This window comes from Equus asinus, chromosome 4, assembly GCF_041296235.1.
Source record: "Equus asinus isolate D_3611 breed Donkey chromosome 4, EquAss-T2T_v2, whole genome shotgun sequence".
In the NCBI taxonomy this organism is placed as follows: domain Eukaryota; kingdom Metazoa; phylum Chordata; class Mammalia; order Perissodactyla; family Equidae; genus Equus; species Equus asinus.
The window spans coordinates 58,262,749-58,280,198 of NC_091793.1; the positions used below are offsets into that span (position 1 = coordinate 58,262,749).

Genomic DNA, 17,450 nt, shown 5'->3' on the forward strand with positions numbered 1-17,450 from the left:
CCCGGCGGCTACCCGCCCTGACCTCCCTCCGACCCCGCACAGCGCGGGACCCCACCCACTCGGGGTCCCCGAGGCAGGAGTTGCAGCTCGATCTCGGCGACCGTCTCCACTCCCAGCTGCCGCGCCAGCCCGGCTCGGACGCCGACCCAGCCTAGCTCCCAGGACACAGGCTGGGAGGCCAGGCGAGCGCACGCGGCCATCCACCCAGTGCCGGGCTCGGAGGGAGGCCGGCCCCTGGCGTGAATCCCGGGCCCAAGCGTGAGGAAGCGTCGTAGGGCTGTGCGGACTCAGCCTGCCGGCGCGGCGGCCACAAAAAGGGAAGCGCCCGCAGGGGACCTACTGCCCAGTTACAGCGGGAGAGGACCCAGGCTTCTGGCACCGCCAGGGTCCGGACGCCTGCGGGTGGGGCTGGGATGGGCTCTCAAATGTCATTGGCCGAGGGGCGCGCCGTGCCGGCCGCTGCACGCTTCCATTGGTTGGCGAGACAGGAGGCGGTCCTCCTCCAGCACTGTCTACACTAGCTGAGAGCACCGAGCGCAGCGGCTGAACCTGACCTCGCTGGCCAGCGGCACCATGAGCCGAAGCTTGGATGCGGCACGGAGCTTCGTGGAGCAGCTGGAGGCGCGGGGCGGACAGGAGGGGGCGATCCTTGCCGGCGAGTTCAGCGTGAGTGGGCGAGTGTAGACGGCGGCGCAGTGCGCTCTGGCTCCTCGCCCTGGCCTGTCCCGACGTCTGTCCTGTGCGCCCTGCTGCGCTTGCCTCTCTCTTGGAGTCTAGCGGCATCTCCTCGCCTCGAGGTCTATTTTTCTCTCCCCCGCACCTCTCTCTGTTGTGCTCTCTCCCTGTCTTCACGGTCTGCCCGCAGAGCCCCAGAGGGCGAAGTCCAGGGCCGGGCTGGGCGGGGCTGCACACACCCTCGGATCCCCGTGCCCTCGTCGCGCTCAGGACAATCCCGCTGCTGGGCGCCGCGGGGGAGGGCGGACGCCGCAGGCGGGGGCGGGCGCGCCCCTGCGCTCCGGGCGACCCGGCGGTCACCGCTGAGGTCTTGGGGAGGAAGGGGCTGGGAGAAGAGGAACCAGCCGAGGGGTGTGGACACCGGCCTCTCGTCGGCTTTGTGGCTCGGAACAGATTACCCAGCCCCTCTGGCCTCGGTTTCTTTTTGAGTCTAAAGTGGCCTAAGGATTAAATAACTGAGGTGGGTAAAAAAGCGCTTAGCACATCTTGAGCGCTCACTTTGTAGGAGCCTTTGTCGTTAGTTATAAATATTGTAAACATTACAGAGAGGTTGTGTAAGCCGTGTCTGAGGAATGATAATGCAGCGTCATAGGCACCACATACTGTGCCTGAGATGTTTTAAATATAGTAACTTTGTAACAAATATAGACACATACTATGCAAGTATGTAAATACAATATATGGTGACATCAAATTTAGAAATATGTGACATAATAAATATATAAAAATAAATTTAATAAATATGATATAAATACTTTATATAATAAATGAGTTTATTTAATCACTAAGTACAATAAAAATAGATAACAACCAAACTTATTAAATAATTTTATTAAGTATAAAATATAGTGAGTATGTGAAATTAATATGATTTTAAAGTACAACTTACACAATAAACATTTGACTTAATAAAACAATAAATAAACGTAAATACAGCATATAAAATTGTAGTTTATAAAATAAGGAGTTATTCAATAAGTTCCTAAGTAAATATAAAATGTGTAACGAATAGGTAAAAGTACTACAATATAAATCTAATTTACACAAATATAAAAATAGATCTTTTATGTAAGAAATGTATAATAAATGCAAAATATATCATTTATTCAATATGAAAATGTATATAATACCCAGGTGGTATATAATGTCATGCCCATCTGGGTCTTGTCCCATCTGGGACAGTGAGCCATGCTGAGGACCCCTTATGCCGAAGACTGGGTGGTGAGCAGTGCCTGCACTCACAGGAGTCTAGGCCTCGCTAGGCCTTGTTTTCCTCATCTGTATAGCAGAAATATTAATAGTGGTCCCCACTACACTAGGGTGTCCAGGAGTTTTTAAATGACAGGATGGGCATAAGTAAAGCACTTAGAATGGTGACTCACACCCAGTGGTGGCTTGGTGTTACTTATTATCACCATGACTATGAATAACTGATGATGATGATAATATACTATTCACTAATTATAATAATCTAACAGTATAAAGTCCTTATAGTATCTTGTTACGTAAGTAATGTTATACATTATAATTCATATACATTGTATATTGTCATATATATCTTACCATGTTTGTTATATTAAATACATAATACATTACAATTAGTCTTTACAATACAATGCAATACGGATTGAGTGTACAGAGAGCAGATGCTGAGAGGTCTGAGTGCTACCCTCACTGTGCCCCTTCCGCTTTGGGTGGGACTTTCTGCAAGTCGCTCAACCATGTGGTGCCCCAGCTTTCTCACCTGGCACAATGGGGACGGCAATGATTGAACCCACTTCAGAGGGACCTTGTGATGATTCAGTGCCCTTAACACAGAGCCTGCCACAGAGAAGGCGGTCTGAGGCGCTGTGATCGTTGTATCGTTGCAATTAGCCAGGATTCTCACTTGGCTCCTCTCTCCTCCCGGGTCGCTCACGGGGCCTCCCACCAGGACATTCGGGCCCGCTCAGCCGCCTGGAAGACTGACAGTGTGTGCTCCACCGAGGCTGGCAGTCGGCCCGGGAACGTGAGAAAGAACCGCTACAAGGATGTGCTGCCATGTAAGTCGAGGGGCTTCCGAGGGAGTCCGTGCGGCGCCGCACACGCCCCCACCCGGTGGCTGTCCAGGGTGGCCATCCACTGCAGCGCTCTCCCTCGCAGACCTCTGCCGTGGCTGCCTTTCTCCCGAGCAGCCCCGGAGTGCACGTCGGTGGCACCCCTGCGAGGTGTGCCACTCCCCTGCTGGCTTTCATTCAGGAGGCTGTCAGGGCCTTGATGCCCCTGTCATCCCCAAACTCCGTGTTTCTCACCTTGCGCACCGGCAGATGATCAGACAAGAGTGATCCTCTCTCTGCTTCAGGAGGAGGGACACGGCGACTACATCAATGGCAACTTCATCCGGGTCAGGCTGGGAGTCAGGAAAGGGGCGGCTGTGGTGGGGGCAACAGCGGGATCTCGGTAGTGAACTTAGCCTTTACCAGGGCACAGATGGAAGCCCGGCCTACATCGCCACACAAGGACCCCTGCCTCACACCTTGCTAGACTTCTGGCGCATGGTCTGGGAGTTCGGAGTCAAGGTCAGCTTTCGGGGAGTGTGAGGTGGGGCCAGCCTTCTAAGTCCTTCCTTGGCCCCATTTCTCCCAAACCCAACCCCAAATCACCTCCCTCTCCCCGGACCCCTCTTGTCTAGGTGATCCTGATGGCATGTCGAGAGACGGAAAATGGGCGGGTAGGTGTCCTCAGCCCCCTAGAATGCCTTTCTTTGTGCAGGGAAGAGGCAGAGGAATCTTGGTAGCTCCTCCCTGAGGCCGGGACTCAAGGGCCCGCTTCTTGGAGCCCCCGCACTGTAGCTTTATTGAAAGCCCACTATTGCTCTCTTTAATTTGCTGTGGATCTTTTTCCTTTTATCCATGCAGGGCCTCCCTCCAGTGCTGGCAACCTCTGCTGCCTGTCTTCGCACCCCATACCACACCACAGGCATAAGGCCCTATGCTGTGGCTTCCCTGGGTCAGCTCTGATCTGTCTCTCCGCCTGTTCCCCTTTATTCTCTCCACTCTAACTACTCTGGCTTTGCCGTTCCTCAGATGCCAGGGATCACTCTGCCCACCTCAGCTGTTCCCTCTGCCTGGGACCTTTTTCTCTTGGCTTGCTCCATCTCTGCCTTCAGGTCTGCTCAAATGCTACTTCCTCAGTGAGACCTTCCTGGATCTCACACCATTTAATACTCCCAGCACTCCTACGCTCCTTCCCTTCTCCTGCTTTACTTTTTTCTTCACAGTTCTTACCAACTTCTAACATAATCTGCTAATGTATTGTGTACGTTGTTTATTCTGTCTCCCTGACGAAAAGATAAGCTCAATGAGGGCAGGGATCTTTGTTTTTCCTGTTAGCGTTAATTAGTTACTAAATGGATGTCAACACTGAAGGCACAGGGTTTCTGCATCCTGGACTGCCCCACAGACGGAGTTAGGAGTGGGCGAAGTATCGTCCTGGGGGGACTGGCTGATCGTGGAGTCTGCACAGTCTGTACTGATGCCTATTTTTCATTCCAGATTTTGGTAATTTGTGGTCTGTCTGTCCCTCTCTTTCCCACATCAGTCTGGCTAGAGTAAAGATGGACAAACTTTAGCTTTTATGCTAAATCTGTCCTGCTGCCTGTTTTGGTAAATAAACGTTTCAGAACACAGCCACACACATTTGTTTCCATATTGTCTACACCAGCTTTCAGGCAACCATGTCAGAGTTCAGTAGTTGTAAGTTAGGTAGATTGCATGGCTTGCAAAATCTAAAATATTTATTATCTGGCCCTTTATAGAAAATGTTAGCCAATCTCTGAGCTAGAGGTTTATCAATTTTATTATTTTTTCAAAGAACCAGCTTTGGGTTTTTTTCATTTTCTCCATTGTTTTTATTTATTTTCTATTTCATTAATTGCTTCTCTTATCTTTATCATTTCCTTCCTTGTAGTGTTTTAGGTTTTACTTGCTCTTCTTTTTCTAGTTTCTTAAACGTAAATAATTGATTTGAGGTTTTTGTTTTTTCAGATATAAGCACTTAATGTTATTCATTTTTCTCTAAGCCTTGCTTTAGCTGCAACTGACAAACTTGATTTTCAATTAGTTGAAAATATGTTCTAATTTCCCTTGTGATTTCTTCTTTGACCCATGGTATTTTAAAACTCTACAATTAGTGTGTATACAGTTAGGGTTATGTTTCCCCCATGAATCAGTCCCTTTTCCAACATGTAGTGTCCCTCTTTATCTCTCATAATATTCCTTTTTCTGAAGTGACTTTGATATTAATAGAGCCATTTAAATTTCTCTAGCTTAGAGTGTGCATGATATATCTTTTTCCATTCTTTTGCTATCTGTCTATATTTATCTTTATTTTTAAAGTGTGTTTCTTGTAGGTGGCATATTGTAGGGACCTACTTTTGTATCGAGTCTGACAATCTCTGCCTTTAATTGTAGTATTTAGTCTTTAATGTAATGATCAATAATGATCTAAATCTACTATCTTGCTATTTGTTTTCTTTCTTTCTTTCTCTTTTGGGGAAAGGGTCTTTTTTTAAATTGAAGTACAGTATTATATTAGTTTCAGATGTACAACATAGTGATGCAATATTTTTATACATTATAAATGATGACCACAATATGTTTAGTTACCATGTGACATCATACAAACTTATGACAATATTATTGACTATATTTTCTATGCTGTATATTATATCCTCATGGCTTATTTATTTTATAACTGGAGGTTTGTACCTCTTAATCCTTTTCCCCTATTTTGTCCAACCCCCCAACCCTTTCCTTCTGGCAACCACTAATTTTTTCTCTGTATGTATGAGTCTATTTCTGTTTTGTTTTGTTATTTTGTTTTGTTTTTTTAGATTCCATATATAAGTGAGATCATGTAGTATTTGTCTTTATCTGACTTATTTTGCTTAACATAGTGCCCTAAAGGGACATCCATGTTATCATAAATAGCAAGATTTCATTCTTTTTCATGGCTGAGTAGTATTCCGTGTGTGTGTGTGTGCATGTGTGCATGCACGCCACATCTTTATCCATTCATCCATTGATGGGCACTCAGGTTGTTTCCATGTCTTGGCTGTTGTAAATAATGCTGCAATGAACATAGGGGTGCATGTATCTTTTCAAATTAGTGTTTTTGTTTTCTTTGGATAAATACCTAGAAGTAGAATTGCTGGATCATATGGTAGTGCTGTTTCTTTTCTATTTGTTCCATCTGTTCTTTGTTCCTTTCTTCTTCTTTTCTATTTTCTTTCAGATTGAGGATTTTCATGAGTCAGTTTCATAGTCATTATTCACTTATTAGTTAAATAAAATGTGGTAGATCCATTCAATGGAATATGATTCCATTGAATAATAATCCCTCTTGGTAGTATATGCTTAGTGGTGGGTTAGGGTTTATAATACACACCTTTAAGTTATTACAGTCTACGTTCAAATAATATCATCCCATTTCATGTACAATATGAGAACTTTACAATAGTCTATTTCAGTTTTCCCTTTCCATGCTTTATGCTATTGTCATACGTTTTAATTCCAAATATAAAATATACTCCACAATACACTGCTATTATTTTTGCTTTAGATTATCTGTTTTTTAAAAACAGCTTTATTGAGTTGCAATTCACCCATTTAAAGTGTGCAATTCAACTGTTTTTGGTATATTCCTGAGTTATGCAACTATCACCGCAATAAATTTTAGACTATTTTTATCATTCCATAAAGAAACGCTGTATCCATTAGCAGCGTTTCCCCATTTCCCACCAGTCTCCACCCTAACCCTAATCTATTTTTGGTCTCTATAGCTTTGCCTACCCTGGACTTTTCATATAACACAATCACATAGTATGTTGTCTTTTGTGACTGACTTCTTTCACTTAGCATAATGTTTTTAAAGTCCATGTATGTTATAGCATACATCAGTACTTCACTTCCTTTTATTGCTGAATAATATTCTGTTGAATGGCTCTACTACATTTTATTCATTCATTAATCAGTTTCTAGAATTTGAGCTGTTTCCACTTTGGAGCTATCATGAATAATGCTGCTATGAACCTTCGCATGCAAGTTTTTATGTAGATGTATGTTTTCATTTCTCTTGGGTATACACCTAGAGGTGAAATGGCTGCGTCATATGGTAACTCTATTTTTAACATTTTTGAGGAACTGCCAGACTGTTTTCTGCAGTGACGACATCGTTTTTCATTCCAGCCAGCAATGTATGAGGGTTCCAATTTCTTCACATCCTTATTAACAGTTGTTATTGTCTGTTTTTTTTTATTATAGCCATCATACTAGGTGTAAAGTGGTATTTCATTATGTCTTTTTTTTTCCAATTGTGGTAAAATATACATAACATAAAATTTGCCATTTTAACTATTTCAAATGTATAACTCAGAACCATTAAGTACATTCACAATGTTGTACAACCATCACCACTATCTGTTTCCAGAACTTGTTCATCATCCCAAAAAGAAACTCTCTACCCACTTAACAATTACTCCCTATTCCCCCTTTACCTGCTCCTGGTAGCCTTTATTGTACTTTCTGTCTCTGTTAATTTGCCTATTCTAGGTACCTAGAATCATAAAATATTTGCCCTTTTGTGTCTAGCTTATTTCACTTACAATGTTTTCATGGTTCATCCATGTTGTAGCATGTATCAGAATGTCGTTCTTTTTAAGGCTGAATAATATTCCATTGTATGAACATACCACATTTTGTGTATCCACTCATCTGTTAATGGATATTTGGGTTGTTTCTACCTTTTGGCTACTGTGAGTAATGCTGCAATGAGCATTGGTATATGTATCTGTTTTGAGTCCCTGTTTTCAATTCTTGGGAGTATATAGCTAGAAGGAGAATTGCTGAATCATATGGAAATTCTCTGTTTAATTTTTGGGTTGTTTTCCACAGTGGCTGCACCATTTTACAGCCTCATCAGCAATGCACAAGGGTTCCACTTTCTCCATACACTCACCAACGCTTGTTATTTTCTGTTTTTGTTTTTATTTTTATTTTTATTAGCCATCCTAATGGGTGGGAAGGGGTATCTCATTGTGGTTTTAGTTTGTATTTACCTAATGATGTGAACATCTTTTCATGTGCTTATTTTTCCATTTGTATATCTTCTTTGGACAAATATCTGTTCAGATCCTTTGCCCATTTTTTAATTAGGTTGTCTTTTTATTACTGAGTTGTAAGAATTCTTCTGGATACAAGTCCCTTATCAGTGTATGATTTACAAATATTTTTCCCATTCTGTGGGTTGTCTTTTCATTTTCTTTTTTAATAATTTTTCTTTTTAAAGATTGGCCCTGAGTTAACATCTGTTGCCAATCTTCCTCTTTTCTTTTTTTTTCTTCTCCCCAAAGCCCCCCAGTACATAGTTGTATATTCTAGTTGTAGGTCCTTCTCGTTCTACTATGTGGGACACCACCTCACCTCAGCACGGCTTGATGAGCAGTGCTAGGTCTGTACCCAGGATCTGAACCAGTGAAACCCTGGGCTGCTGAAGCGGAGTGCACAAACTTAGCCACTTGGGCATGGGGCTGGCCCCAGTCTTTTCATTTTTCTGATAGTGTCCTTTGAAGCCCACTTAGTAATTCTGAGGAATTCCAGTCTATAATTGTTTGGCTTGTACTTTTGGCATTGTATCTAAGAAGTCATTGTCTAACCAAAGGTCATAAAGATTTACTCTATGTTTTCTTCTAAGTTTTTCAAAGTTTTATTTCTTACACTTAGGTCTCTGATTCATTTTAGGTTAATTTTTGTGTATGATGTGAGGTAGGGGTCCAAATTCATTCTTTTGTATGTAGCTATTCAGTTCTCCCAGCACCATTTGTTGAAAAGACTGTGCTTTCCCCATCAATAGTCTTGGTATCCTTATTGAAAATCAATTGACCATAAATGTAAAGGTTTACTTCTGGATTCTCAATTCTATTCCATTGATTGATATATCTATATTTGTGCCAGTACTACAGGTTTTTTTTTATTATTGTAGCTTTGTAGTTAGTTTTGAAAACAAGAAGTGTGAGTTCTCCAAATTTGTTCTTTTTCAAGATTGTTTTGGCTATTCTGAGTCACTTGCTGTGCAGAAAAGAGTTAGCGGAGCAGGCTCAACTGCTTATGCTTAAAAAGGCCTTCCTTCAAGGTTGGCTCTTGGCTGGAAATTGGATTTTTTTTTTTTTTTTTGAGGGAGATTAGCCCTGAGCTAACATCTGCCGCCAATCCTCCTCTTTTTGCTGAGGAAGACTGGCCCTGAGCTCACATCCGTGCCCATCTTCCTCTACTTTATACGTGGGACGCCTGCCACAGCATGGCTTGCCAAGCGGTGCCATGTCCACACCCGGGATCCAAACCGGCAAACCCCGGGCTGCCGAGAATTGGAACGTGCACACTTAACCGCTGCGCCACCGGGCCGGCCCCTGGAAACTGAATTTCTTATAAGAGTGGCTCACTATGCCTAAACTGTTTATACAAACAATATGGTTTAGGTGAACACCTGCTTTCCTTCTGGGAGTCTGAAGTTTGGGTACATACTAATCAGAGGCTGCCTACATATTACATAGAGTGCCCCAATAAAAACCCTGGGCACTGAGTCCCTAATGAGCCTCCCTGTGGACTTTTCACACATGTTATCACAACTCATTGCTGGGGGAATTAAGCACATCCTGTGCAGCTCCACTGGGAGAAGATGAAACTGGAGCCTTATTTCCTGTAACTTCGCCCTAGGCACCTTTTCCCTTTGCAGATTTTCTTTTGTATGCTGCCATTGTAATAAGTCACAGCCATGAGTACAACTGTGTGAGTCCTGCTGGTGAATCATCAAAACTGAGGGTGCTCTTGGGTATCCGCGACACACTTATCAATGTTAGCGTATTAATGTTAAGATCAGCTTCCCAAAAAGCCTTCTGAGATTTTTATAAGGATTGTAGTGAATTTATCTATTTGGGGGCTACTGCCATCCTAACAACATTGCCTTCCAATCCATGAACATGGATGTCTTTTCATTTATCTAGGTCCTCTTTAATTTCTTTCAGCAATGTTTTATAGTGTTTAGGTTAGAAGTCTTGTACTTTGTTAAATTTATTCCTAAGTAGTTTATACTTTTTGATGCTACTGTAAACGGAGTGGTTTTCTTAATTTCATTTTCAGTTTGCTTATTGCAAACCAAATAGTTTTCGCTATATAGAAATACAATTGATTTTTATGTATTCATCTTATATCTTGCAACCTTGCTGAACTTGTTTATTAGCTCTAATAGTGTGTGTATATTCTTCAGAGTTTTCTATATATAACATCATGTCATCCGCAAACTGAAACCTTTCCACTCTGAATACCGTCCCTCCTTCCCTCCCTCCCTATCTTCCATTCTCACTCTTCCCTTCTTCCTTCCTCCCTCCCTCCTTTCCTTCCTTTCTTTTTTCCTAATTGCACTGGCTAGAACTTCCAGTACAAAGCTGAAGAGAAGTGGCAAGAGCAAACACCCTTGTCTTGTTCCTGATCTTAAGGGCAAAATATTCAGATATCCATCATTAGGTATGAGCTTAGCTATGGAGGTTTTTTGTAGATGTGGGGTTTTTTTAATCATGCTGAGAAATTTCCTTTCTACTTCTAGCTTCTTTTGTGTTTTCATCATGAAAAGGTGTTGGATTTTGTTCAAAAATTTTTTCATTATCTATTCAGATGATTGTGTGTTTTGGCTTTATTTTCTATTAATATGACTTATCACATTGATTTTCATATATTGAACCAATTTTGCATTCCTGGGATTAATTCCTGTTGGTCATGGTATATAATCCTTTGCTACTATTTTGTTGAGAATTTTTGTGTTTATATTCTTGAAACATTGGTTAGTAGTTTTCTTTCCTTTGATGTCCATGTCTGGTTTTGGTATCAGAGTAATAGTAGCCTCATAAAATATGTTGGGAAATGTTCCTTCTTTGATTTTTTTTTAAAAGTTTATGAAGAATTGCTATTCTTCCTTGCTTGGTAAAATTCATTAGATTATTTTTTAAAGATGTTAAAAAATGAGAAATACCTTTTATATTTAGCCACATATTTACTTTTTCTCTACTATTCATTCTTTTTGTGTGGACCCACATTCCATTTGGTATCATGTTCCTTTTATATGAAGAGCTTACTTTAATATTTCTCATAGTTCAGGATTGCTTGTGATAAATTCTCTCAGCTTTTGTTTGTCTAAAAGTTTTGTGTTTTTTAAAAAATTTCAGCCTTTTTAGGATACCACATCATTGACCAGTGGCTTGCAGAGTTTCTGACAAAATTCTTCATCATTCTTATCTTTGTACTTCAGTATGTAATGTGTCTTTCTTGTGTGATACTTTAATATTTTCTCTTTATCATTTTTTTCAGCAGTTTGATCATGATCCACGTTGGTGTGGCTTTATGTTTATTCTCCCTATGGTTCATTGACCTTCTTGGATGTGTGGGTTCATAGCTTCATCAAATTTGGATAATTTTCCAGCTGTTATTCAGATATAGTTTCTGTTCTTCCCTCTCTCTCCTCTTGCTCCAGACTCAAAGTGCATATATACTAGACTACTTGATATATTTTCACAGGTAACTGATTCTCCATTCATTTTTTCCCAGTCATTTTTTTCTCTTTTTCATTTTGAATAGTTTCTATTGCTGTGTCTTCGTGTTCACTTATATTTTCTTCTGGTATTAGACAGTGAATGTTTCATTTCATGTATTTTATTTTTCCTCTGTAGAAGTTCCCTTTAGGTCTTTTTTATATCTTTCATTTCACTTTTCACCAGGTTTATGATTCCTTTTCATCTTGGAATATACTTACAATATTTATAAAAGCTGTTTTCAGGTCTGCTTCTTTCCTTATCTCTATCAAGTATGTTTCTATTGACTGATTTTTCTCCTGGTTATGGGTCACGTTTTCTTGCTTCTTTTTATGTCCAGTAAATTTTTATTGGATGCTTATTCTTAATTTTACACAGGTTAAGTGTGCATCTTACAGGTCCCTAGTTATTACTCTTTCATGGAATGTTATTCTTGCCTGGCCTCATGGGCTTTCACGTTATATGTGTTCAGATTATCATTCAGCTAAAGACTCAAGGGGACCTCCATGCAGACTTACGGAGCTTTTGCTTTTGTTTGCATGGCTCTGTTCTTTCAGGACTCTGCCTTTGAAATTCTGGCTCCCTTGGCCTCCCTGAGCCCTGATGTCTGGCTCCTCAACTCAGTGGGATCATTGCACTCTTTGTGTCCTTCAGCCTCTAGGCAATAAGCTGGGTGCTCATAGGGTTTGACTCATGTGTTTCCCTCCATTCAGTGATCAGTCCTGCAATGCCTGTGCCAACATCTGAAAATGTGGCTCATATATTTTGTCCAGTTTTTTAAGTTGCTTACAGTAGGAGAATATCCTGGAGTGTCTCCCTCCTGCACAGTCAGAAGCTCAAAGTCTCCACTGAGTCTGTGTGTGTTCAAGCTCTGCCAGCTGGCCCCCTTTACAGCTGCAGCTGCCTGTGCTTCCACCAGCAGTACCTGGGGAGTCCTGTGGGAGTGTGGACATGCTGAGCTGAACTCTGGAGCAGATACCCCTCTTCAGTCCCTGCTCTTTCTCCTTTGCCTTCTGCAGAAAAAGTGTGAGCGCTACTGGGCCCAAGAACAGGAGCCATTGCAGATTGGGCTTTTTTGCATCACCCTGGTGAGCTGGGGCAGGGATGGGAACAGAGTTCATGGAGTCTTGGATGTTGTGGAAGGTTTCACAGAAGATTCTCAGAGTGGAAAGTGTGGGGGATCAGAATTGGCCACCCCAAAATGTGTCTCTTTGCCTTACCTTGGTTATTTTTAAGAAAAAAAGACTGAAAGAAACTTTGACTTCCTCCCCTAACTGCCTAAAGGAATTTAAGATAAAGCCTGGTGGCCAGGACAGGCCATCAACATAGATAACTCTGGGTTCCAGGGAGCCTGGGAGGATCCTTGCTAAGCCCACTCTTATCAAAGCTCTATTTACCACATTTGCTTTTCCATCTCCATGTGAATTGCCTTCCTCCCCTTTGAGTCCCAAACCACTACCCCCAACACTCTCCTTTTTTGTTTAGCTAAAGATGCTATTTAAGGTGACAACTTTGGCCATTTTGGTGAGTTACTCAGCTTTCCTGGGTTTCTGCCATGTATACATGTTATAAAGCTTTGTTTGATTTTCTCCTGTTATTCTGCCTCATGTCAGTTTAATTCATGGGCCAGCCGGAAAGACCAGAGGGTAGAGGATTTGTCTTCCTCCCTTACAAAAGCTTTTGGTTCAGGCCTGAAAGGATCAAGCTTCCCACATCCCCTCACCCTGCAGGGAGCTCTCTGCTACTCACAGGCAGACAGTCAGAACTCAACATATGCACTGCTTTTGCATTTTAACTAAGATCATGGTTTTATCTCTGTAATATCAATGTGCCTGGTTAGGTTCTTAAAATCCTTATTTCCTTACCATTTTAAAAGAACTCGAGAAAATCTCTCACCTGAAGTCATACATATAGTTGTTACTTAATACATACAAGAAAACTTTTATTTTAGAACAAAAGAAATCTTTTTCACTATAAATGAGCTTGTCTGAGTTTTTAATCATAGTTCTCTTTCTCCCCTCTGAAATGTTTCATTCACAAAAACTGTGGGGAAGTTTGGGCTAAATGAATATTTAAAAATATGTTGTTTGTATTTGACTTTTAATCAGAAATACTTGTTTTCTATAAATGTGTCTTTTGGCCCTGGTGATCTTGTTCTGCCCTCTTCCTACCTGCCCCACATCTTCAGACCAGGGAGACACGGCTGAATGCAGACACCATGCTCAGGACCCTCCAAGTCACTTTCCAGAAGGTACTGAAAGGGGAGGAGGAGGCTCACAGACTGGAGAGCTGTTTCCTGTCTGTGTTCTCATCTGTAAAATGGGCAGTAATAATAGTACCTATCTCCTCAGTTATCAGTTGGATTTAAATGGAAGATGTTTGGAACTGGGCCTGACATGTAGTAGGTGTTCAATAAATGCTTTTCTTTCTTTTTTTAGTCTTTGCCCCTATTTTCCTGTGTTTCAGGAATCCCGTCCTGTGTACCAGCTGCAGTATATGTCCTGGCCAGACAAAGGGGTCCCTGGCAATCCTGACCACGTGCTCGCCATGGTGGAGGCAGCTCGTCGCCTCCAGGGCTCTGGTCTCAGCCCCCTCTGTGTCCACTGCAGGTGTAGGAGACGGGCTTTATGGGCGTCTGGTGGGGACTGGGACAGAGAGGCAGGGAGGCCAGTGCAGGGCCTTGCAGTTACAGTGCCTTTTCCAGAAGCCCGAGGCCACACTTGCTCACGCGCCCTCGACTGAAATTGTTAGCATTTGTTGAGTACAGACTGCCAGCTAGGGAGTAAGCACACAGTTGATGCTCAACAAATGTAAGCAATTAAAAAGTTTTTCCTTTCAATTATAACCTGGGGATTCTGATTATCAAAAGGTGATGCAAGGGATCCCCTAGGAGGGTCCTCATCCCCAATTCTAAATGCCCTGTTTAGAAGGGGTTGTGGGCAGACCCTGACCGAGCTTGCTGATTCTCCCTTGTCAGCGCGGGCTGTGGGCGAACAGGCGTCCTGTGCACAGTGGATTATGTGAGGCAGCTGCTCCTGACCCAGGTATGAAGAGGGCACGTGTGCAGTGTGGGTCCCATGCCCACGAGGTCCTGCTCATGTTCCCTGTCTTTCTAACCCAGATGATTCCACCTAACTTCAGCCTCTTCGACGTTGTTCTTGAGATGCGGAAGCAGCGGCCTGCGGCTGTACAGACAGAGGTGCGAGCCTCAGCCTCCTTATTGCAAGAACAAGTCCCTCCTCCTCTTCTCTGCCCTTCCTGACGACCCCTCTTCCCCCACCAGGAGCAGTACAAGTTCCTGTACCACACGGTGGCTCAGATGTTCTTCTCAGCACTGCGGAACTCTAGCCCCCATTACCAGAACCTAAAGGAGGTACCAAGGTCCCCTTCCTACTCTCTTCCTGTCCACCATCAACACCTTCAGAGACCAGGAGCCAGAGCAGAAGTCTATGACCACCACTATCACAGTATCCAGCCCCTGGATTCCTTCTGGAAGCACGGACTGACTCACTCTGATATCTACCTTTGTCTTCCTCTTTGCTCCCTTATCAGACTGTCCCCACTGAGCTCACTTCACAGAGCCCATTGTGATCCCCATCATGGGCCTGGCCAGTTCCCCCCAAAACTCATGCCCTTCCCCTTCTGTCTTTCCCCAGAATCGTGCCCCACTCTTCGATGATGCCCTCTCCCTCCGGACTTCCCAGACCCTTCCTGCCACACCCCGCCTACCTGGGGGGGTCCTCAGGTACCCAGCTCCCTCCTCTCATTCTTCCCTTTCCAATTGCTCATGCTCAGAAGCTAACCTTTTTCTCACCCTTGAAATACCAGCCCCTTCATTGCTGTTCAGTTCATCAAATATTCACTGGCCTTTTGTTTGAATTCAGCTCTGGGAACCTGCCCCAAGATGACTCTTTAACCCCAGACATCCCGCTGCCTCTGCCTCGAAGGCTAGTCCTACATTCCGATGTTAGCTCTTTCCTTGCCCCCCAGTCATAAATTCAGCAAATATTTCTTGATGCCGCGCACTTGTCAGGCCTCAGGTTGGGTGCTGCGGACACGGAACTGACTCTCCTTTGCCGCAGAGATTTCACCCCCTCATCCTTGAGACTAGCTCTCCATTTTGAGGCTATCCCTTCCTCCCCTTTCGATGCCACTTCCTCCACTCACTTACTCAATAAACAATTACACAGAAATGACCACCCCTCAATACCAATGCTCCGCCCCGTTCACCTACCGAGCTGGCCTCTGACCTCTTTCATCTCCTTAACTTGCTGGGCGCTAGGGACAGAGAAACCAGATCCCCGAACCCAGAGACCCCTCCTCCTCTCTGAGAGCCGCCCGCCTCCTCCCTCCTTAACTGGGGAAGGAAGCCTGTGGTTTGCGCGCTGAGCACGCTGCCCACCCCCTGCCTCCCTCCCTCCCTCGGCGCCGCCGTTTCACTTCCTCCCCGCCCTCCCCACCGCAGGAGCATCTCGGTACCCGGGCCCCCGGCCCTCGCCATGGCCGACACGTACGCGGTGGTGCAGAAGCGCGGGGCGCTGGCGGGCCCCGGGCCGGGGTCGGGGGCGCGCGGCACGGAGGAGGCGCCGCTCTACAGCCAGGTGGCGCCGCGCGCCCGGCGGCCCCAGGCGCCCGCGGAGGACGCGCAGGGGGCGCCGCCGGGCCGCGGTGAGTTGAGGCCGGGTGGGGCGCGGGGCTGGGGGGTCTGGCGCCCACCTGCTCCTGCTGGGGTCGGGAAGGCCCTGGCGGCCACGAGGACCCCCGCCCACAGGTGTGGCTTGGTCATGCCCTGAGGCGGACGTCCGTGCGTCCCTAGCCACGCCTCTGGGACTGTCGCCCGCGGTGTGGTCACGCCCGGAAGTGTCACAGGCGGACTCGCGGGGCCGGGCCGGGTGGGCTTCGCTGTGGAGGTCTCGCTCTGGGCCCGCCACGCCCACCTCGGCGGGCTCCCGGAGGAGGCGTCTCCGCCCGGATCGGGGCCGGCGCTTGGCGGGGCGGCCTGAGCTGATTCGTGGGGTGGTTTCCTGCTCGCAGCTCCTGCTGACCGAAGCGCTGCTGCGCCTGGCGCCTACGAGGACGTGGCGGATGGAGCTCAGACCGGTGGGCTAGGTAAGTCCCCCAAAGGCTGGGTCGCTGGGACTCTGCAGCTTTGACTGAATCCCAGAGTTTGGGGTTTAGGCATGGCGGCATGGGACCCATGCCCTCAGAGTCCTGTGGGTGTGGCTGCAGTAAACCAGGAGGGTCTGGAGGCTTGAGGATGGCCTTCCACAGTTTGCCTACCTCTCCACGTCTCAGCTTCTCCGTAAGACCCATGGTTCCCCTCCTTTCTCAGGCTTCAACCTACGCATTGGAAGGCCTAAAGGACCCCGGGACCCCCCTGTGGAGTGGACCCGGGTGTGAGTGCTGCGCCCCCGCCTGCCTGTTGCTCCCCATGGGCACTTGGACAGCTGACGGCCATGCTCTGCTGCGTGGTAATGCTGGACCTGGATCAAAATAAAAGTTTCTCAGAGTGGGAAATGTGGGGGCTTTGTCCCGGTGATCATAGCGTTCAAGGTTTGGAGCGTGGGAGTAGTTGAGAAATAATGGCTGGTGAGATGGCACTGAGCAGATTCAAGAATAAACATCAGGAGTGGGCCCAACCTTAAAGGGCTGGGCAGGGCCCCCCAGTTGTGAAGGGGAGAATGGACAGGTGGGCTTCTGGAGACTTCGCCATTCATCACATAATACAGTAGTTTATCTCAGTATCTGAGCCTCCCACACTCAGACGCTCAGACACAGAGAGATGGATGGTCCCTGAGAAAGAATGGTGGACCGCCCCCCACCATTAAGACAGATCCAAGCCAGGCATAAAAACAGCCAACCAGACTGATTTCACAGAAAGGTAGAAAGCTCACCAGATGGCCAGACAGACATATGGACCCCCAACCTGAGCAGGCAGCTAGCCATACCCCTAGACAGACCTTCAGAGGGACAGTCCACAGCTGGATGGATGGACCTCTAGCCATAGAGAAAGACCAACCAACAGCCTGACAGACCGTTTCCAGCAAGAGAGGCCACCAAAAAGTCAGGGCCCCTCCCCCAGCTACATAAGCAGACAGAC

General features: G+C 45.4%; 1 protein-coding gene across 4 annotated transcripts; it reads left to right on the forward strand.

The window, feature by feature from the left end:
* Window positions 1–448: 448 nt before the first annotated feature.
* On the forward strand, window positions 449–16,867 carry PTPN18 (protein tyrosine phosphatase non-receptor type 18). 4 transcript variants are annotated; one of them, XM_070507331.1, is made up of 16 exons: window positions 450–666; window positions 2,669–2,777; window positions 3,042–3,118; window positions 3,198–3,293; window positions 3,407–3,445; window positions 12,370–12,438; window positions 12,836–12,874; window positions 13,539–13,601; window positions 13,817–13,959; window positions 14,328–14,394; window positions 14,472–14,549; window positions 14,634–14,723; window positions 15,007–15,095; window positions 15,816–16,018; window positions 16,385–16,459; window positions 16,683–16,867. In XM_070507331.1, exons 1-16 carry the CDS (start codon window positions 574–576, stop codon window positions 16,748–16,750), a joined length of 1,398 nt encoding a protein of 465 aa, XP_070363432.1. In that variant the 5' UTR covers window positions 450–573; the 3' UTR covers window positions 16,751–16,867. The 4 variants fall into 4 exon arrangements, with proteins under 4 accessions (XP_070363433.1, XP_070363432.1, XP_044625199.1 ...); XM_070507332.1 differs by lacking the exon at window positions 3,407–3,445 and having other exon boundaries at window positions 449–666; XM_044769263.2 differs by lacking the exon at window positions 12,836–12,874 and having other exon boundaries at window positions 468–666.
* The last annotated feature ends 583 nt before the right edge of the window (window positions 16,868–17,450 follow it).

Excerpts from the sequence above, each read along its gene's own strand:
- PTPN18 (XM_070507331.1), top strand. The coding sequence starts at position 574 with ATGAGCCGAAGCTTGGATGCGGCACGGAGCTTCGTGGAGCAGCTGGAG. Across the intron at positions 667-2,668 it reads TCCTTGCCGGCGAGTTCAGC|GACATTCGGGCCCGCTCAGC; the intron begins GTGAGTGGGCGA and ends GCCTCCCACCAG. Across the intron at positions 3,446-12,369 it reads GAGAGACGGAAAATGGGCGG|AAAAAGTGTGAGCGCTACTG; the intron begins GTAGGTGTCCTC and ends TGCCTTCTGCAG.